The sequence below is a fragment of the Cololabis saira genome, chromosome 7 (assembly GCF_033807715.1).
Source record: "Cololabis saira isolate AMF1-May2022 chromosome 7, fColSai1.1, whole genome shotgun sequence".
Taxonomy (NCBI): Eukaryota; Metazoa; Chordata; class Actinopteri; order Beloniformes; family Belonidae; genus Cololabis; species Cololabis saira.
The window spans coordinates 45,391,085-45,414,328 of record NC_084593.1 but is presented as its reverse complement, the minus strand read 5'-3'; the positions used below and the strand labels follow the sequence as shown (position 1 = coordinate 45,414,328).

The window sequence follows — 23,244 nt, the reverse complement described above, 5'->3', positions numbered from 1 at the left end:
AAAACGTACCAAAAAATACCGTGATATTATACCGTCACCGTTCAAAAGATGAAAAATACCGTGATATTAATTTTAGGTCATATCGCCCACCCCTACTTAAAATAAGTAGAAAGAATCTGCCAGTGGAACAAAATTTGTTTGCTTGTAATGAGAAGATAAATCTTGTCTTTTGAGTTTTTGCAGTGTAAGACGTGAAACATTTCATCAGTCTAGGTCTTATCTGGTTTATCTGGTTAGGAGCAGGAATCAATCAATCAATCAACTTTATTTCTAGAGCACTTATCACAAGGTGCCGTACGATAAAAAGCGGTATAGATATAGAAGGATAATAGAAGAAGGATAAAACAAACAGGGATTAATAACATAAAAAAGAAATAAAAGAGCAAAATAAAACAGTTAAAAAGATTGCAAAGTCAAGGTTTTATCAGTCAACCAAAATGTTTGTCCAAATAAAAACGTCTTCATTTATCTTTTAAAAGAGTCAGCACTGTTGGTCAGGTGCATAGAGAGAGGAAGAGCGATCCACAGTCGAGGGCGATGGACTGAAAAGATCTTGTCTTATCGTGATCTTGGGACGGATAAGAAGTGTTGTTCTGATGACCTGAGTGAGCGAGCTGCTGGGGCATAAACAGTTCAAAGATCACAAATATATTTTGGGGCTTGGCCATGAAAAGCTGTCAAAGTCAGTACAATAATCTTAAAATCATTATGTTGCTTTACTGGCAGCCAATGTAAAGAAGATAAAGTCGGGGTGATGGTTCCATCTAAGAGCTCCAGTTAAAAGCCTGGCTGCAGCATTCTGGACAATCTGCAGTCTCTTTAAAGAACGATCGTTAAAACAGGTAAAAAGAGAGTATGAGTCCAGTCTAGAAGAAACAAAAGCATGTAAGACCATCTACAAGTCGACACACGAAAGAATACTCTTAAGTTTAGAAATGTTCTTAGATGATAAAAGCCATTTTTTGACACAGCCCTTGAGTGTTTATACAAAGAAAGAGATGAATCAAACAACAGCTCCAGGTTCCTGATGCTCCACTGGACAGAAGAGCCCGGGGCCCCAAGGTGTTGCTTGATTAATGGAATCTTTTTATCGGGGGCAAAGATCAGGGATTCCGTTTTGGAAGGATTTAGCCGAAGATAATTGTTTAACCATTTGTCGATGGAATCTACACAATTTGATAAATCAGCTAGCACCCCAATCTCCGACTCATGAAAAGAACAGTATAGCCAGATATATCAGCATAAAAGTGGTAAGATACATTTTCAAAAAGGGTTATAAGCCTTCCAAAATTAATTTTCACACATTTAACAATTGTATATTTAAAATATATTTACACAAATCTGTGTATCATGCCCTTAAACTACTATGTACACTCTTATTTTAGTATTAACAACCTCCATTTCTGTGAAAAAAATAATATTTGCTAAGAACTACATTTCCCTATAGTCATGCTATACAGCTTTATGTTAATCAGCGCCATATTTGTAGTCACATTAGTTTGGGTTAACCCTAACGTATAAAAACGTTTTAAAAAACATATATCAATTGAGTATATCTATTATGTAGTGCATCTGAATTAGTAACTACATTTTATAGAGATGATGTATGTTAAGGAATTGTAAATATGTTTGTTTATTTAGGATAGTCTATTTAAAGTCATGTAAATGACATTGATGTATGTGATTCAATATAAATTGTAAATGTACCTGTGTACGGTTTATTTTAATATTTACCGTTCAAAAGCACAACACATTTAACCGTTTACTTCCACGTCCACGTCGGGGCCTCGTCACGTGATCAGGATCTACGCTCATCACTCTATGACGTAGAGGGGATGCCCAGGGAATTCCCTGTGTTTGACGGACTGGCAGAATGGTTAAAACAATGAATTTAAATATCGTCTGTCTCCACTTCCTGGTTCAAAAGCAATTAAAAATGATATTTCGTGGCTGGACGAGGCTCTGGTTAAGGTCTGGTTAGGTTAATGCACCACTTATGATTGGTTAGAAGTAGGAAATGCTTGGGGTTTTTGCTAAAAATAATAATTTCACATCACTTACGCCACCTCCGTCGCCATGGCGACAGCAAACAACAATCGAATTTACGTTAAATACTAGAAAACACGGTTAAATACTCGCCATCAAAATACTGTTAAAAATCATCAAAACACTGTTAAAACAGCGTTAAAAATATGCTTTTACAAACTGACAGTAACAAACAGTAACTTGCGCATCCAAAAACTCATAACTTAGCCACTATAATAAAGAATAATATATACATAATAATAATGTAATAATCTGTGTATATATCACGACAACGGATCCCATTGACTTCGCATAGTACTATATCCGTGGTGCTTACACGGAATTTTACCACTTTCCGTGCTGGTGCCACGGAAAATAGTGGTGAGAGGTTGTGGGCATTTCACGGATTTTTGTGAGATCAGGTTGTACCCTTTCTAGTATTTTAGACATAAAAGAAAGTTTTGATATACCATAAAAAAAAACAAATAAAGGCCCAAATCAACAGGTGTTTATTTGGGCCTAGCGTTTATTAATTGTGTGTCTCCATTCAACCCAAATCTTATTGTGTGTCTTCGATCTAGCCAGCTAGCGCTAGCCACCAACGGCTTCTCGTTGTCAGCTTTGTTCTGATACTCTTTTCCCATGACTCGTATAATCTTCCGCCACTCACGCTGATGTATGGCACATTTGTGAAGTATCCAAGCTAAGGGAAAAGAGGGAGGCAAAACAAAGGAGGGGAAAAGAGGTGAGCGAAGAGCTGGAGGCTACGAGCTCACCTCTTTGATACACAAGCCGCTCAACTTCACAACACGTCATCAGTGAGGTCCCTCTAAATCAGGGGTCGGCAGCTCTAGAGCCGCATGTGGCTCTTTAGCGCTGCCCTAGTGGCTCCCTGGTGCTTTTTCAAAAATTTTATTTTTTCCTTTCCTTTTTAATCTCAACATTTCGACTTTTTTCTCGACATTTCGACTTTTTTCTCGAAATTTTTACTTTTTTCTCGACATTTCGACTTTTCTCGAAATTGTGCTTCAACATTAATCTCGACATTTCGACTTTTTTCTCGACATTTAGACTTTTCTCGAAATTGTATTTCAACATTAATCTCGACATTTTGACTTTTTCCTCAACATTTCGACTTTTTTCTTGAAGTGAATAATGAAAAAAAAATCTTCCTCCTCTAAAATATAATTTTTATTTTTCTCCTGCCTGGCCCTAATACCCTTCCGTACTCTTCCTCGTGGTTCTCAAGATAAGTCCGACCTGCCGTAGCTCGGTCTTGTTTTACGGTAAGCCCTAAAGGTGTCGGCGCCCCCCCCAGAAGGCCCCGCAGCCTTGGCTCCCCAACGCGCTCTCACATGAAAGATTGAAACTTGAAACAGCGGACAAACGATCTGTTCTGTCTTCCTCTCAGATTAAAGCAGCATTATGACTGATCTAAAGGCCTCCGGGGTGGGGGAGCCTCCTCCGCCCTACATGATCTTCCTGGTCGTCTTCCTCTTCTTCATGACTGGACTGCTGGGCTTCCTAATCTGCCACCTGCTCAAGAAGAAGGGCTACCGCTGCCGGACCGGAGACATGGAGGAAGAAGAGGAGGAGGGGAAGCTTGGAGAGGATGAGGATGGTAGGTGAGAACGGATGACAGTCAACATGAACACATGAAAGATCCGCGTGTTCGTTTGTCTGGTGCTCCATGCAGCACCCTGTAATGTAATAATTTCCTGAAAATGTAATAAAATTTGCACTTAACTCAATCAAAAATGTAATAAAATCCAATAATGTAATAACTTTACCAATAATGTAATAAAATTTGCACTTAACTCAATAAAAAATGTAATAAAATCCAATAATGTAATAACTTCACCAATAATGTAATAAAATATCCTGACTGCTATTGTAATAAAGGTTTTACCGATAATGTAATACCTTATTACATTATTGGGAAATTATTACATTTCCAGGTGGGTCTTTTTTTTTTTTTTTTTCAAAAACTGATAATGTAATACTTGACAGATAATGTAATATATATGTTCATTTTCAGTCCAGAGTTCTACATTTTATGTTTTAAGTATCTAAGCATGTTATATACGCTGGATTTGAAACACCAGAATGACTATTGGGTTAAATTGCAGACTTTGAGTACCATGTAATAAATTCCCAATAATGTAATAAGGTATTACATTATCAGTAAAAACTGTTATTACAATATCCGTCTGGATATTTTATTACATTATTGGTGAAGTTACTACATTATTGGGTTTTTACATTTTCGATTGAGTTAAGTGCAAATTTTATTAAATTTTCAGGCGTTATTACATTTTCAGGAAATTATTACATTATAGGGTGCTAAACTCCATAAGAAAACCAGTGAACAGAATCAAATGTTAATACCAGCTTTATTATATCATGCACAATATTTTCCGGAGTTACACTTTTCTCAAACCACAGAGGTAGCAGAGAAATGCACACAGTGGTCATCGATCCAGCCCTATTTATACTGAAAACGGAGGTGTTTTGTACGTTATAGGTGTGGAATGTTGAACCTTATCTGTGAAAACATATGTGGGGAAAGAAACCTAAACATGTAACACTTTCAGCTAGGGCTGGGCGATATGGCAAAAAAAGTGATCACGATTTTTTTTCCCATATTGAACGATCTCGATTTTTAATCACGATTTTTTTAAATCAGAAGATCCCCCCTCCCTTCTGGAATAAAATAGAAAGAAACCAGAGATTAGTTTTTTTTTTATTAACAAAAAAAGCAAATAGCATGTTTTAACAAGAATCCAGAATGCTACCAGTGGTACCCACCGAAAAAACCAAACCAAAATGAAAATTTGAGGCCGAAACTGAAGCGGAATAAAATAAAAAGACTTGGCTGAATACTGAGTACTGAATAGCCTACGGAATGCGGTTGTTCACAGTTTTTCATTTATTTTGCCATTTTTTTCACAATTGCATAGATAAAATTGCAATGACATTATTAAAAACAAAAACAGTAAACTAATATGAGTTGAGCCACTGTCAAGCAGCTGGCGATGCGGTTGCTAAAATTGACCAACAGGTGGATCTCTAACATCACAGTTTGTGTACTGTGCGTGACTCTGACGCTGGTTGGTAATTAAGGAGTTAAAACTCACTCGCCACTTACAGGACTCAGTAGCCAGCAGAAACGGCAGTTTTATTACATTTATTAACTGTAGTACCGCTATTATGAGAGGTTATTTCTCACAGTATTAGCCTAAAGGGACTTAAGGCTGATTTATGGTCCCGCGTAACACCAACGCAGAGCCTACGGCGTCATCTGGTGAGCTCTGCTTGTTGCCGCCGCGCTCCGACACATTCACTCCGCTGAGCGCGCACGCACACACGCACGCACGCACGCACGCACACACACACCCATGTCGGGACCGCGGAGTTTCTGAAGTCGGCGGTGATGAGTAATTTGTGGTACAAGCAGAGCGAATCACAACTTTAATGAGTGCTGTTCGAATACACAATACATCCATCACGAAGGGTATTTTGTGAATCCATCACACCCTCCTCCTGTACGCTCGGAAGAAGTTGTCCGGCGAAATAAATAAATAAATAACCGCTAACCGTGAGTCCCGGTCGGCTCGAAGCTAAGCTAACGCTAGCCTGCGGTTGTCTTGTAGTTTTATTCTCTCTGGTCACGCTTGCTCCCACCAGTGCAGGGGAGGCAGATGTGACTACTTTACTGCCTATGGTCATGCAACTTGCCGTGGCATGTCATGCATGATCAATTAATGCAGACAGCGCGGTGCCAGGGAAGCGGGTTGTGATTGGTTGTCGTACACTTTGCTGCAGCATGTTTTGCACGTGATCGAGAAAGTATACCCACAGCTGATCACCGTGATCGAACTTAATTTGATCGCGATCACAAATCGAGATCGTATAATCGCCCAGCCCTACTTTCAGCCATATATAACCTGCTGATTGTTTCTTACTTAAGCTTTTAACTCAGCAAATACCTAAGATCACTAAAACTTTGAGAAAAACAGGATGGAACCCATCAGTTTTCTCTCCATTGTCTTCCCCTAAAGAAGAAATCAGCTAAACAGTCCAGTCATACAAACCAGGATGTGTTCCAGCAACCACCAGTGTAGAATCTTATAGTAAAACCCCTCATACCTTTAACAATTTCATTAAATCCTGACACATACAGTTGTGTGAAAAAGTTTTTGCCCCCTTCCTGATTTTTTATTTTTTTGCATGTTTGTCGCACTTAATTGTTTCAGATCATCAAACAAATTTAAATATTAGACAAAGATAACACAAGTAAACACAAAATGCAGTTTTTAAATGGACGTTTTTATTTATAACCTACATGGTTTCGATTTTTCGTGTGAAAGATTTATTGCCCCCCCCTGTTAATGTAGTGTCTTTGTATTTGTTCTGCGGATGGTGATTCAGCACCATGGAATTAGTGGACTCGTGGACGTGTGGGAGTCGTATCACGTCATAACGCCAATACACTGTGAGAAGCTTGTGATTCCTCAGTTGGCGGTGTGACAGCAACAGTGTTCTCTGGGAGTACCATCTCCATGATGAATGGCCTGCCTTCAGTCGTCCTCCAGATTCAGAGATACAAACACCAAGTGTGAAGATCCTCAGGGTTGTTGTTGTCTGATGGTGGTTAATTGCCGTTCAGCAGCATCAGCAGGGCTTTGCAGAGACGGCAAGACCTTACTGCTGAAGCAGACGTGATAAGAAACCCACGTAATTAACTGAAAGAGGCCTTAGCAAAAACTCCCTGCAGCATGTGATGGTTAAGACTGTTCACAGAAATTGATCACAGACGTGGTGAAGCACAGAACAGCAGCGGGCATCAGAGCCGGCTCGCTGTTTCCAGCTTTGATCCACTGCACCTAAATAAGAATAAGCTCACACTCGCCGACACAAGCGTGTGTATTTAAGCACTCGGATATGTAAACGCACTCAGATGTGAGCACGCCTGTAAACACGGGCCGACCAGACCGACCGGACATACCGGACCAACTGGGCTGACTGGACAGACCGGACAGACTGAACAGAGTGGACGAGACCGGACATACTTGACAGACCGGACAGACCAGACCGAGCGCACATACCGGACAGACCGGACATATTGGACCGACTGGACAGACCAGACTGACCGGGCCGAGTGGACTGACCGGACAGACCGGACATACCGGACCGATTGGACGGGCCAGACATACCGGACAGACAAAACCGACCGGACAGACCAGACATACTGGACCAACCGGATATATACTGGACAGACCGGGCCGAGTGGACTGACCGGACTGACCGGACATACTTGACAGACCAGACCGAGCGCACATACCGGACAGACCGGACCGACCGGACATACTGAACAGACTGAACAGACTGAACAGAGTGGACAGACCAGACCGAGCGCACATACTGGGCCGACCGGACCGATTGGACGGACCAGACATATCGGACAGACAAAACCGACCGGACAGACCGGACATACTGGACCAACCGGATATACCGGACAGACCGAACAGAGTGGACAGACCAGACCGAGCGCACATACCGGACAGACCGGACCAATCGGACATACCGGACCGACGACGCCAACTATGTTAAAATTTCTTAGCAAATCCTTTGCTTTCATTATACAACAGACAACCTTGAACTTAGGGTCTGTATAGTTTAATAATCAGGAGCTTATTTAGTTTGACTTGCATGTCAGATGAAAAGCACGTGTGCTGATGAATGCGTGGTTGCCGTCCACCGTGCCGTCTGCCCGACGGGCTTCATTCGTTAATGTGTGTTGTTTTGATGTCCTGCAGGTGAGCATGAAGAAAACCAGGACACAGTGGAGCAAATCCTGAAATGTATCCTGGAAAATGAAGGTAAGACACGTCAGAACAACGCTCCGCTTCATTTATCAGCAGATGATTGATTTGCTCCTCTGCCTCGTTTATCTGGTGCTCCATAAGAAAACCAGTGAACAGAATCAAATGTTAATACAAGCTTTTATTATATCATGCACAATATTTTCCAGCCGGAGGTCCACCTGATGGTCATCCAGCGCCACTAAAACGGGATTATAATCAAAGTCTTGGATGTAACCTTGGGTTGTATAACTGAGCGTGAGAACTTGCTGGGATGTCCACTCCTGGGAGAGTTGGGCTCCATCTTTAATGTTTTCCCACTTGTTAATAGTTTTTCTCTCGATGAAGGGTTGACTACATTTCTTTTTAAAACAACCTTTTAGCCAGGGGTTGTTGCTGCCCAGGAGTCTGAGAAATCTCTGCTCTTTAGAGGTTTTAGGCCACGTTTACACATAGCCGGGTATTTACAAAAACGGATATTTCCCCCTCTACGTTTTGAAAAATACCATCATTTACACAAACCTGCATAAATACGCTGTTAAGGAGTGCTATGAGTATTCAATTCAATTTTATTTATATAGCGTCTAATACAACAGAGTTGTCTCTAGACGCTTTACAGAGACCCATACCCAGAACATGACCCCCGAGCAATTATTACATAAACAATGGCAGGTAAAAACTCCCCTAGTGGGAGAAAAACCTTAAGCCAAACAGTGACAAGGAAAAACTCCCCTTTAGGAGGGAAGAAACCTTGAGCAGGACCAGGCTCATAAGGGGGGACCCTCCTGCCGAGGGCCAGACTGGTGGGTCAGGGACGGCAACAGCACAGCAGGCAGGTGGAAGCAGCAACGGGATGACCGGGGGTGGGGACCGCAGGCCAGCACGCAGCTCCCGAAGCTCCGGCCCAATCAGCAAGTCCCAGGTTGGGGTGCAGGGTCGGGGAAAGACTTGTGCTCCGTAATGCAAGCTACAAGCCACCCACGACCACCTGCAGGTTCCGGTGTCCGGCAAAGGATGCTGCAACATGGACAAAAGAGAGAAAAGGGAGGAGAAGGGGGGGCCAGCACAAGGAACTACAGGAGCGACTCTGACACACTAAAGTTTACACTACCTAGAGATTTACCAACACCAGCTAGAGGTTTACTAAACACTAACTATAGGCTTTACTAAACAGAAATGTTTTAAGTTTAGTTTTAAAGGTGGAGGTGGTGTCAGCCCCCTTAACCCAGATTGGAAGTTGGTTCCATAGTAGTGGTGCCTGATAGCAGAACGCCCGCCCTCCAAATCTACATTTAGATACTCTAGGAACTACGAGTAAACCTGCACTCTGAGAACGGAGAGCTCTGACAGGAACATAAGGCACTATCAGGTCTTGCAAATAATGCGGAGCTAAGCCGTTTTGGGCTTTATACGCAAGTAATAACATTTTAAATTGGATTCTGAATTTTACGGGTAACCAATGGAGCGATGCTAACACTGGAGAGACGTGGTCTCTCCTGCTAATTCCTGTCAGTACTCGTGCTGCTGCATTTTGGATCAGCTGGAGCCTATTCAGCAAATTACTTGGACATCCTGCTAACAACACATTACAGTAATCTAGTCTAGAAGATACAAACGCATGAACTAGTTTTTCTGCATCACTCTGCGAGAGGATTTTCCTAATCTTTGCAATATTACGGAGATGGAAAAAGGCTATTTTACAAACCTGATTGACATATGGTTTAAACGACAAATCCTGATCGAAAATAACACCAAGGTTTCTCACAGTTGCACTGGAAGCCATTGCAACACCATCTAATCCCTTCCTAAGATGCTCTGGACCAAGAATGATAACCTCTGTTTTATCTGAATTTAGAAGCAGGACATTTCTGGACATCCAGTCCTTGATGTCCCTAAGACATGCCTGAAGTTTAACTAACGGTTCTGTTTCATCCGGCTTCATAGACAAGTAGAGCTGCGTATCATCAGCATAACAATGAAAGTGTATGCCGTGATTCTGGATTATACTTCCCAACGGCTGCATGTATAAACTGAACAAGATTGGCCCTAGCACTGAACCCTGCGGAACACCATAACAGACCCTTGACTGTTCTGAAGAAACCTCATGTACATGAACAAACTGGAACCTGTCAGATAGATATGATTTAAACCAACATAGAGCTGTCCCTTTAATCCCAACAACGTGCTCTAACCTGTGCAGCAAAATGCCATGATCTATAGTGTCAAAAGCAGCACTGAGGTCCAGTAGAACCAGTATGGAAACTAATCCCTTATCTGAGGCCATAAGGAGGTCATTGGTGACTCGAACCAGTGCTGTCTCTGTGCTATGATGCATTCTGAACCCTGACTGAAAGACTTCAAACAGATCATTTATATACAAATAGTCACATAACTGGCTTGAAACTGCCTTTTCCAGAATTTTAGACACAAATGGAAGGTTGGAAATTGGTCTATAATTAGCTAAGGTGTCTGGGTCAAGAGAAGGTTTTTTAAGTAAAGGTTTAATTACTGCGACTTTGAAAACCTGTGGTACATATCCTAAACTTAGGGATAAGTTAATTTGGTCCAGTATTGTCGTACCAATAAGAGAAAAAATATGTTTGAATAGTCGAGTCGGGATGGGGTCTAACATACATGTGGTTGACTTAGCTCTATTAACGAGTGAAGTCAGCTCAGGGAGGTCTATAGGATCAAAACAGTCTAGAGACAAGTCAGAGCCTAGGGAAGTCGCTAAAGCTGAAGAAACACCTACAACCGGCTGGTTGATTTCTTCTCTAATTCTCGCGATTTTACTGTTGAAGAAGCTCATAAAGTCCTCACTACTGAGAGCTGCAGGAATGCACGGCTCAACAGAGTTGTGACTCTTTGTCAGCCTGGCTACAGTGCTGAACAGAAAACGTGGGTTACTTTTGTTATCCTCTATCAACGTTGAATAATAAGCTGTTCTGGCTTTGCGAATGGCTTTTTTATATACTATTAGAATATCTTTCCATTTACGATAAGAGTCTACAGACCTACAAGAGTACCACTTCCTTTCCATTTTACGCACGTTTTGTTTCAACATGCGGATATCTGAATTATACCAGGGAGTTAGCTCCTGTGGCTAGAAACCCTCCTTTTCAGAGGAGCAACTTCATCTAAAGCTGAATGCAACAAATCAGCAGTGTTACTAGCAAGGAAATTAACATCTGCAGAGGTAGAACCCAGGTCACTGGCCTCGACTACATCACTATTTCGCACTGTCGTAAGATAAGCAATGGCCTCCCTAAATTTAACAATAACTTCATCAGACAAACATCTGCTAAAATAATACCTCCTATTTTGCACTTCAACATCAACAAAATTAAATTCAAACGTTATTAAGTAATGGTCGGATAAAAGGGAGTTTACAGGTGACACCAACAGACCATCAGTTTCAACACCGTAGGTGAGAACGAGATCGAGAGTATGATTGCCAGACCTACAGGGGGCAGTGTAACGAGAAGATAAAGTCATGCTAGCCAATCAGAATCCTGGAAAAAAACATCAACAAATGACACGTTGCCAAACAAATTGTAAACACAGGTCGCACACATGATGCTGGTGACGTTTCTGTCGCATAATGTGACATTCTGAAGCCTAAATGTCCGTTTCCCTCTGTTTACTCCACTTTGGCCGGAGTTTCCAGGAATTATGGTTTTTGGTGACTTTGAGCTTCGTTTTCGTGTAAACGAACGGCCAAAACGCATGAAAACACCACCGTTTTTGCTACAGTACGTGTTAACGGGGCATTAGACGCGACGCACTCTTTTGAATCATGTAGAAGTAGTACTTTTTATTGCAGTTATTCACACACTGCCTCTGCAGTTTTCACTTATTTCCTTTTCAGTAAATAATAGCTCAGTGCAATATGTCATGTCTTCATTCAAGCTTGTAGCATTTTCCACCTTTTCGTCTCACCTGCGTTCATTTCTGCTGCTTTTATGGAGCTATGGGTTAAATTTAAACTTCAAAGTAGTGTTGGGGCAGTTGTGGCTCACTTCGAGAAGCAAAGTCTACCATCCTAGTAGGGGGACTGCAGCATGGACCGAAGGATTGGGTCAAGTTGGACGCTGCTTAATTATACTCTTAGCTGGTACTCTAGATGTTTTTAGACAGCGGTGGTTCGCGTGTTTTCAGAGGTTTTTAGGTGGGAGTCCTATGCTCTAAAGTGCTGATAAAGTCTCTTTTTAACAAAGACTTGTCTTTATATGGATGAATAGTCACCAGATTTATAACTGACATTCTTTTTGTCCCCTCCAGCCAATATGGAGGCTTTCAATGAGATGTTTGTGAACCAGAACGTGTGCGTGCGCCACGACCCCAGGTAAGCCCATTCAGATTAGCCTGTTTCACAGATTCTTTTAACTTGTGAATGGGGTATTAAAAGTGTATGTAACAAAGGATGACCTGCTCCATGTCACCATACAGCATGATCAATGTGATCATTTCAAATCTACTCCAGCTAACTTTCATAATATGGAGCCAGATGTAATGAAAAATGGACTTTATCACTTTTTCTTAAAATAAAATCCACCCAGAGACAATTTCTTATCATTTTAATTTATTTATTTTTCTTTTTTTTCTTGATTGATTTCCTTAAATAAAAAAATATTTCTGAATTGAATTGATTTATAACTGGCATGACTTTCTTATGTTCAATATCAGTAGTTAGAATAAATTATTCTATTTATTCAAGAAAATTGTTGATAATTGCAACATAAAGCAAAACAGTCCCCCAGTATATACTTCCTGCACACATTTACCAAAAGATGTGAGGCGTTCCACATGGAGCAGGGTCTCAGGGTGAAACTATCCACTAACCCAGAGCGTATTTGTTAGGGGTCGTCACAATGTTTGTACAATTCTTATTCTAGTTATTATTACTTGATATTCTTGTCTTTTTTCTTGTACTACATTTAATCTAAACGTAAGCCTTTTCACAAAATGGGTAATGGTTTAATTTTTAATTTGAAAATCTTATTGATGTTCATGTCCAGGTTACGCAAAGAGTCCATTGGCGGTGTTCCTCCCCATCTTCATACAGTCCACTCAGGCACCGACCACAACACCTGCCACCTTTGTGCGCAGGGTCGCGCTAAAAAGGGCCGCAGACAAAGCAGGACGCCTCGCACCAAACGACCCTGGGAGCAAACTGTGTTCTCTGTTGGAAGGTAACAGTGTACAATCCATTGATTTTGTAAAGTTCAGGGTGGAGTAGCCATGTGAGCAAATGATGGGAAAACTACATTATCAATGTATCGTTATCCTCTCAGATTTCGAGTGATACACACTGATAAGAGGCTCCATGGTGGTGCTACTCCATTGGCTACATCAGGGGACCAGCTGGACCGATCCCAGGACAGCGAGGACAGAAAGGAGGGCGGGTATAATCTGAGAAGTATGTTCAAAGAGGTTCGCCGGCCTTCAGAAGGTGCCAATGGAATATCTGGAATTGCGGGAAGACGAAAAAAGAGTGTGACCATATTTGGACTGAGGCGGGGAAGTGACCCTGCAGGTGTAAGAGTAAAAGAGGCGACGGGGAGGGAGTTTGGAGAGGTCAAATTTAGTTTCCAGCAGCCTGTAGTTTTGGAGGAACCTCGACGGACAGCGAAAATCAAAGCTGATCCTGAGCATTCTATAAAACCTGGTACCAAGTCCGAACCTGAGCTTGTTTCAGCTCAATGTGATGCTAAAAGCTCAGGTCACGTAACATCTCCTTCTATTCAAAGTAAGACAAAGGCCTTGAGTCCTAGCTCCAGTCCCAAGGAATGTTCTGAGCTCGGAGCAAGCCCTCAACCAACAAACACCATGACCACAACTCCTACTGGGACCACAGTAGCTTCTGCCCCAAGTTACCTTACTATTTCATCTGAGAGGAGAGTAAATGTTGACAATAAGATGTTAAAGATGGAAGAAGCATACGATCCTGGACCTCTACAGACCTCTACACCCATTGCCCCCATTCCAACGTCCATTCCAGGCTTCATACCTGTGATGCCTATTGAACTCCATTCTACCAAAAGTTTTTCAGTTGACCAAACTCCCCCTGACCCAAGCTCCAGCCCAGACCTGGAGCCAGGCTTTGGAACTGGCCTCCATTTGATAAGCTTAGGTTCATCTCCCCTTGCTTCCTTGGCCGAGTCACCAAGCCTCCAAAGTACGTCAGACAACGTGCCATCAGAGGGAATACAAGCTGCCTTCTCCCCTGGCCCCGCACCAAGCCCAAAACTCTTGCTGCCTCAAGAAATGTCCAGCCAAGAATGTAGGTCATCTTCATCCTTGGGGCCAAGTGGCAGCCCAGCACAGTCCCTCTCCCTCTCACTTTCTCGTGATGACCAAAACCTTCGTCCTACCCTGAAGTCATTAAGTGTAAGATCTGAAACACCTGTGATCAAAGGAAATGTTTCCAGCTCATCGGCTATAAAGGTGCAGGAAGCAGAAGGAAGCACAATCCCAAAAACTGAGGAAAAGATAGAAATAAAGAGACCTGGGATTCTGAAAACATCTAAACTTTCCCCAGTTGCAACAGGAGATCCTAAAGGTTCTGGCTTTTCCTCTCCATCCGATCAGCCGGTGAAGGATAAACTGAGCAGTTTGCCTTCGCCGCATTTCGGCCCGGCGTCCCCGTCCTCACCTGAAAGCACTAGAATAAGTAGTGTGACTATTGTTAAAGCCAGCCCTGACAGCAAGAGAGAGTTTTCTGTTGTCACTATGGTGGAGGACGAAGGAACTCCTACGTCTATAACAGATCAGAAAGGAAGGACTTCTGAACATGAGAGAAGGACAGGTGGTCCAGCAGCCAGTCAACAAGGAAAGTTTTCTGTTTCAAGTGTTGAAGAACCTGAGAGTGAGAGCAAAGAAAGGTCAGGGATGGAGGTTAGGCCAACGCTGACGAAAGACAATGATGACCTGATGGAGATGGAAGATATTAGAGACTGCAAGGTTACTCAGGTGGAAGGAGCTGAGAGGAAGGAGAACTATATGATGCAGATGCAATCAAAACAGGATTGAGAGATGAAGCTGTGGGGGGGGGGGGTTGGAAACTTCCTATGACGATCCAAAAAAGAAAAAGTGGTACCACTCAGTGAAGGTTAGGAGAGGACAAATAATAGTATGATCAAAGATCGTTATGATCTTTGATGATATTTTCACTATAATGAACATGTTTGTAGGAGACTGGACTGGCAAGTTAAATGACCAGCCTGATGAAGACAATGATCAGCTTTGCAACCTTTCCAAACTAAACAATGTACTCTTTGGACTAGAGATAATAATTTTTGAAGGTTTTTTTTTTGTCTTTCTTTTTTTTATAAATCAAGTTTTAGATTTTAGCCATGGAAGGGGGAGAGGGAGAGTCAACGGCTCCATCTCCCACTGGGAGAGACACTGACTGTTTACATGCAGTCAATAACCCCTTTAAAACCCGAATATTAGCAATAACCGTGTTTTGTACGGCCATGTAAACACCAATAACCCCTTTGAATAACCTGAATTTGCTCATATTCAGGTTTTTAAAAACCCCAATATGACCCCTGGGTTACTCCTTTTAAAACCTGAATATTGGGTCATGTAAACTCCAAACAGAATATCCCCATCAAACGGAACAGGAATTTGTTTTCTGCACATGCTCTGTTCACAAGGAATCCTGGTCTTTTGAGTCCAGGAAGTTCTTATAAACACGGAGAAACACAAGACCAGGAGGAGACTAATCACTTCATAAATGTAATGAAGGATATGAACATTTCTGCATTTGTAGACGGTAGAAAGTACCGGGATAGAAGATTTACAAGAAGGTGAGAGAAAAGTTGCGCGAAGCAGCATTTGTTTTGAATTTGGATACAGGAAGAAGAAGCAGAAATGACGGTAATTGCGTCATCACGTTCTCCGCGCGTTGCTGGTTTGATCGAGATATCCTGAATGATTAATTACCATGTAAACGGAATATTCAGAATGTCTCAGTAACCGGAATATTAGCAATAACCTGAATTTTGACTGCATGTAAACGTAGTCCCTGACTCCATCTCCCACTGAGAGAGGAACCGGCTCCATCTTCACCACCGACTCCATCTCCCACTGGTACCTTGAAATGTCTCTACATGCTTGTTTGAGTGGCATAACCTTTGTTCTGATATATATATTCTCTTCACAATGGGTTGTAATAAATGTTGACATCTTGAGACTTTTCTATAGTGGTGCTTGATAGTTTGTGAATCCTTATCTGGATTTTTGCATCTCATGATGGTGTAGGTCATATTTTAGGTCACAAGACCTAAACGTTCATCGAGAACCCAGTTCAACAAATCCAGTCTGAACAATCACATATAATATACATACTAATATAATGAATTAATATAATCAGTATTTAGTTAATCTGGATAAATGATCCACTATTACATGTGTAGAGTGAAAATGTGTGTTTGTTTTTTCCCCAGAACTTTGTGGGGGCTTACGTGTGAAGAAATAACAGCAACTAAACGTTAAAAAATTAAAAATGTGCTACAGTTGCATCAACAGGTTGAAAATGTCAGCCTGTAATTGGCAAATGCTGAAACACCACAACGTCTAAAAAATTGTTTTGCCAGCCCATTGATATGAATTAATATTCCTAATGTGTGCATCAGGATAGATATCTTGAAATCGTTTTTATACAGTTGGGTTACTATCACTGGCTGACTGAATAGAGATTGAAAATTGTCATTTTCATCTGTTGAGCCATGCTGCTAATATTGTCCTAACTCTAACCCTAACGTATGTGAACACATACTATGTATATACTGCTGTTGAGGATGGTGTAAAAATGAACAGTCAGTATCCGTAACAGGTGTCACTGTCTTCAGTTGAACTATTTGTTTCACTGCCATTCTTTTTACTGTTGACTGTTGTAAGAAAGGTTCAGGGGGAAGCGTCCAGTACAACTGTCACCCTAACTTATTGGAGTTAGGTTTCTCTCATGCTTAGTTTGTTGCTTTAGGGAGTCATTCAGTAAAAGATAAACATGGTTTGTAATGTGGTTGTATTAAGGAAAGCCATTTTCCAACCAAATGTAACAGTTTTTAGTGCATAAACGTAACCAGATGGCTTAGATCCCTAAACATAACCAGATGGTTTAGATCCCTAAACATAACCAGGTGATTTAGATCTCTAAACAGAACCAGATGATTTAGATCCCTAAACATAACGAGGAGATCTAGATCCCCTAAACACAACCAGATGATTTAGATCCCTAAACAGAACCAGATAATTTAGATCCATAAACATAACCAGATGGTTTAAATTCCTAAACATAACCAGGTGATTTAGATCCCTAAAAATAACCAGGTGATTTTGATCCCTAAACATAACCAGATGATTTAGATCCCTAAACATAACCAGATGGTTTAGATCCCTAAACATAACCAGATGATTTAGATCCCTAAACAGAACCCGATGATTTAGATTCCTGAACATAACCAGTTGATTTAGATCCCCTAAACATAACCAGATGATTTAGATCCCTAAACATAACCAGATGATTTAGATCCCTAAACATAGCCAGGTGATTTAGATCCCTAAACATAACCAGGTGATTTATATCCCTAAACATAACCAGATGGTTTAGATCCCTAAACATAACCAGGTTATTTAGATCCCTAAACAGAATCCGATGATTTAGATCCCCTAAACATTACCAGGTGATTTAGATCCCTATTGATATTCAGATATTTAGAGACATGTAGGAGTGGGCACAGTGGTGCAGCTGGTAGTGCAGGCACCTCAAATGGGCATGTTTACCCCCCCCCCCCCCCCATGACTTCAGCGCCCACACCCTGGGTGGGGTTGGTGAAAGGGCCTTTCTGTGTGGAGTTTGCATGTTCTCCCCGTGTTCCCTTGGGTAGCAATGTGAGCTACTTTCACAAAAACATGCAGCAGTCCTGGGCTCTACTGCCCCCTCTGGCCAACCGGGGCGCCAGATGAGGTGGGGAGGATCCGGCCGGAATAACGTGATCCTTCCACGTGCTACGTCCGCCCGGAAAAAACCCCACCCTGCCTGGTGAAAAGATGCAGCCTGCTCACTCCTCAGGTTAAGGAGGAGACCTGAGCTCAGTGCGGGAACTCCCGGGGTTGGTAGAGGGAGCAATGCCCAGGACTGTCACTTAAGTAGGAGCACTGGGTGAAAAATGGGGAAAAATAAGGGGTACGTTTGTTTGTTTATTAAGAAATTGAGACATGGAACTTGTTTGGTAATAAACACAAAACCGGCATCCTGGATAAATATTCACATAACGAACCATTCAGTGTACAGAAGACATGTCTTTAATATCTCATCATTCCGGGAGACTAATTCATGTGTAGCAACAATGATAATGATAAACCATAAACCTTTGTCCATGCAAAGCTTTCTTAACAATGAAGGTGAAGGTGACTGGTTTAAATCTGTGCAGACTTGATATACTCGCCTACTACATACTTGCATTTTCTCCAGGCACTCTGACTTCCTCCCAGAGTCAAAAAACATCAATGTTCATTTGGGTTTGAGCGTTTATGTTGTTTTATTTGCGCCCACCCCAGTCTTGTCTAGGGTATGCCTTGCCTTATGCCTAACCCCACTGTCATCCCAACGAATTAACTAGACCATAGACTCCCAAAGATTTTTACAACGAGTAAAGTCTTAAGGAGACGTTTATGCAGCTAGAGAGTTTAGCGGACAGCAAGCTCCATAAATAAGCTCTAATGGTCTGACGGCCCACTATCCATCCTGGGAATAACTAACATTGAGGAATTTGGATCTCAATAAGACATTTAAGGCTTTGAAAGTGAGCAAATGACCGTAATTCCAATCCTATAGTCTAAACAACGGAGCGGGATGTTGTGATTGACACTATTTGAAGTTGCACTTAAATACAAAAGAATAAAAACTTGAGCATTTTCTTTCTCTTTTTGTTCTCTTTCTGGGCTAAAAAGTATCCTAAAACCGTATGCAAACTGTTAAAAAGATGAAAGATGAGAGAGATGAGAAGCAGCAAGGTTTTTGGTTCAAATCGTGGTTGGGTTCTTTCTGTAAGGAGTTTGTGCTTTCCCCATGCCTGCACGGTCACTTTTCAGTTTTCTGGACGTCTGTATGAATTAGTGCGAGCATGCCAAGTAGTTTGTCCGAACCGTCTCTGCGTGGCCCTGTGGTGGACTGGTGCCCATGTATGCCGCTTTTCCACTAGTATTCAATTCAATTCAATTCAATTCAATTCAATTCAATTCAATTTTATTTATATAGCGTCTAATACAACAGATGTTGTCTCTAGACGCTTTCCAGTGACCGAGAACATAAACCCCCGAGCAATTATTACATAAACAATAGCAGGTAAAAACTCCCCTAGTGGGAGAAAAGCCTGAAGCCAAACAGTGGCAAGAAAAACTCCCCTTTAGGAGGGAAGAAACCTTGAGCAGGACCAGGATCAGGGGGGACCCTCCTGCCGAAGGCCAGACTGGGGGGTCGGGGACGTCAACGGCACACAGCAGGCATGTGGAAGCAGCAGCGGGATGACCAGAGGGATGGGGGCGCAGGCAGGTGGAAGAAGTAGCGGGATGACCAGAGGGCGCTGGGACCGCAGGCAGCTGGAAGCAGCAACGGGATGACCGGGGGTGGGGGTGGGGGGGGCGGGACCGCAGGCCAGCACGCAGCTCCCGAAGCTCTGGCCTGCAAACATGCACAAAAGAGAAAAAAGGGGGCCCAGCACAAGAAACTACAGGAGCGATGGACAAAAATGATGGCTATGAGATACTTATAATAAATAAAAATGGAAATGGAGAAGAGAGGAAGGGAAGAGGAGAAGAAGGGTGAGAGGCACCGCTCAGTGGATCATGTCCCCCCTGCAGCATAAGCCTATAGCAGCATATCTACCGCGAAGCTATATTTGAGACTAACTATTATAGTTTTGTTCTATAGCTGCAACTATGACTACTGACTCTAACACACTGGAGTTTACACTACCTAGAGATTTACCAACAGCAGCTAGAGGTTTACTAAACACTAACTATAGGCTTTACTAAACAGAAAGGTTTTAAGTTTAGTTTTAAAGGTGGAGGTGGTGTCAGCCTCCTTAACCCAGACTGGAAGTTGGTTCCAAAGTAATGGTGCCTGATAGCAGAACGCCCGCCTTCCAAATCTACATTTGGATACTCTAGGAACTACGAGTAAACCTGCACTCTGAGAACGGAGAGCTCTGCCAGGAACATAAGGCACTATCAGGTCTTGCAAACAATGCAGAGTACCTACTCCGCCTCGACCCGGCTCGCCTCGGTTTGGTTCTTTCCCACCAGGGGTCTAACGTGCCGAGTAGATACTTTTCTATTCTGCCGAGGTTCTAAGCGGCTGAGTCGGCTGTATCTGACATCATCACACTACAGGTCACTGATTGGTCGGAGGGTTGGAGTCAGACGCCTGAGTCAGGAGGAGGAAATCAGAGAAAGAGACTCTGACAGATTCTTGTTCATTTTATTCGACAGGCAATGGCAGCAGAAGTCTGTTTGATCCAACTCTGAGGTGCAGATGTTCATAAACCTGGTGTCTGAGGAGAGAATTAAAAAAGGATCTAGTCGGGCGATAAGGAACGACCAGATCTACCAGGAGCTCTGTCACTTCATAGCTGTTCACGGCTCCAGCTGACTTTTCAGCAGCGCCGAGACAAACTAAAAAAAAAAAAAGCGTTGCCGCTTGAAGTTCTTTCACTCTCATTTTTTAACTTGATATGGAACACAAGCCACAGACCCAGCAGCACATCTATCATCTCCTCCAGGTTCTTCATCTTTAGTGTTGTCTTCTTCCTTTAGATACACAATCAAATACGTCACAGCAGCTTCTCCAACCTCCTACTTCTGCTCTAGGTGCTGAATTGTAGTGGAATAGAAACCAGGCCGAGTTGAGATGAGTAGGGCCAAGTAGGTACTAGTGGAAAAGTGCCAGTAGGGAGCCCTGGCATGCCACTCCCCTGTCCAGGATGAAACTGCTATAGAACATGAGTTGCATCAGGAGAGATGAAAGCCAAAGATAAAAATGACAGCTTGTAGACTTGTTTGTAGTTATTCACGAGCTGCAGAACTGGCTGGAAAATAACCAGGGTAAAGTGAATTAGCAATAATGTTAATATAACGTTGTCAAACAGCCCAATGGGAGCCGTGTCCAGAAGAAGAGGTTCTTGTGGGACTCAGTACCTTAATTTAATTATTTATTTAAGATGCAAGCTTGTTTTTCATAAATTTATTCTCAAAGTATCTCAGATGTTTTGTTCTTACGGACGAGTATTAGGGCCATGCAGGAGAAAAAATATTTGAGAGGGCAGGATTTTTTTTTATGCAAAGTCAAAATGTCAATATAAATATTGAAATACAATAAAGTGGAAATGTCTCCTCTGGCCCATCAAATCCAGTTAGGAAATCACGAAATTTTGACTTTTTTCTCAACATTTCGACTTTTTTCTCGAAATTGTACTTCAACATTAATCTCGACATTTCCACTTTTTTCTTGAAGTGCATAATGAAAAAAAAAATCTTCCTCTTAAATATTATTTTTATTTTTCTCCTGCTTGGCCCTAATACTCTTCCGTATGTTCTAAATAGGAGGACTTCTAAATGATATTACAACCTTTCAAATCCCTCCACAAAAGCATCCTCACAATCACATGCTGGAGTTGAAACGTCCGTCCAGCCGCCACACAGACAACACGTGAACAGGTCACTTGTGCAAACCGGATCTTTCTTTTCCTTCACTTTGTTGCAAGAATCTGTATTTGTTGAGATTTGCCTTTCTGGCGCTGAGCCTGATTTGTCCTCCTCACTGGAGACGGGGCCGGAGCAGAGTCTGGCAGCCACACTGCAGAGGTTTCAGGTCAGAGGTCCAGGATATTTCCGGGCCTTTGTGGGAAATCAAGCAGGATGTCTTCACTCTGCCTCTCTTCCCCTCCCCGTTCTCTGTCCTCCCTTTTCCCATGAATCTTCATTTGAGCTGTTCTGTGATCAGACTGACTTCATTCAGCGCAGGGGTCGGCAACCCGCGGCTCTAGAGCCGCATGCAGCTCTTTAGCGCCGCCCTAATGGCTCCTGGAGCTTTTTCAAAAACGTTTGACATTTTTTTCTTTTCTTCTTTTTTCCTTTTCTTTTTAATCTCGACATTTTGACTTTTTTCTCAAAAGTTTGACTTTTTTCTCAACATTTTCAACTTTTTTCATGAAATTTTAACTATTCCCTCGAAATTTTGACTTTTTTCTCGTCATTTCAACTTTTTTCTCGTCATTTCAACTTTTTTCTCGACATTTCGACTTAGTGCATAATAAAGTGCATAATGAAAAATAATCTTCCCCCAGTTATAACTAATATAGATACATGCAGCATGTGTTGCCTTCATTCTAAGGCTTATACAAGACTTTTTGGGTTGCCGACCCCTGATCCAGCGGGACGCACTTCTCACACACAGAGCTGCAGTTCTTTCACCATTTCTATATTTATATCATATTTATGGCATTATATCACAAAAGAAGGGCTCATATATTTCCATGTTAAAGGATAAAAGGGCACCTACTTTTTAACCCATGTTGTGAGTGAAAGTATGTATAAAAGGACAGTGTTTTTTCTTTGTCTTTGCTTATATTCTATGTGGACTCCTTTTAGAGCCGTGACAACAAAATAAATGAATCTTATCATGTATATGCTACTGCAACCCAAAATAAAGAGTGCAAAATGATGCAAACGTAAGAGCTCTCAGTAGCCGTCATGTAGCACAGGTCTCTGGGAGTGTGTGAATGTTTCTTTGTTCCTTTGACACCAGTGCATGCAGCCCCCACGCATGGAGCCACTACTTCTGTCAATCAAAGTGTAAACTTCAGTGATTGTCTGTAAACAGTAAATAAAGGGACATGTCCACATTTATATGAGTTACCGGTGTTTTAATGTTCAACTAAATCCTTCTTACATCCTGTCCTCCTTATCCTTTTACAAGCATTAGTCACTGACCTGATTAGCGTGCTCTTGTTTCTTCCTGCAGGACGAGGAGACCGTTTCATGTTCCTGGCTGCTGACTTCTCCTCAAACGTACATGATTAAAAGTTTGCTCCGTCTCTGACGTGCGTCTGTATAGATTTGTGTTTCTTTAATATACAAACAGAGAAAAAAGAAGAAAATCTCTGCAAACGTCAATGGATAGATACAGTAGATGGGCGGATGGATAGATGGGTGGATGGATGGGTAGGTGGATGGATGTATGGAAAGATGGATGGATAGGTGGATGGATGTATATATGGATGGATGAATGGATAGGTGGATGGATGGATGTATATATGGGAAGATGGATGGATAAATGAATGGATGG

The 23,244-nt window shown here is 42.0% G+C and overlaps 1 protein-coding gene across 4 annotated transcripts in view; it reads left to right on the top strand.

The window, feature by feature from the left end:
- Window positions 1-19,489, top strand: part of LOC133447306 (uncharacterized) — a 33,153-nt gene extending 13,664 nt beyond the window's left edge. For 3 of the 4 annotated variants that reach the window (XM_061725949.1, XM_061725948.1, XM_061725950.1), the window contains exons 2-6: window positions 3,437-3,646; window positions 7,845-7,907; window positions 12,171-12,234; window positions 12,908-13,081; window positions 13,184-19,488. In XM_061725949.1, the coding sequence (XP_061581933.1) occupies window positions 3,451-3,646; window positions 7,845-7,907; window positions 12,171-12,234; window positions 12,908-13,081; window positions 13,184-14,921 (2,235 nt within the window). In that variant the 5' untranslated portion in view covers window positions 3,437-3,450 and the 3' untranslated portion in view covers window positions 14,922-19,488. Of the gene's footprint in view, window positions 1-3,436; window positions 3,651-7,844; window positions 7,908-12,170; window positions 12,235-12,907; window positions 13,082-13,183 lie in introns of those variants that run through there. The other variant, XM_061725951.1, reaches the window with a different exon arrangement.
- Window positions 19,490-23,244: the final 3,755 nt, after the last annotated feature.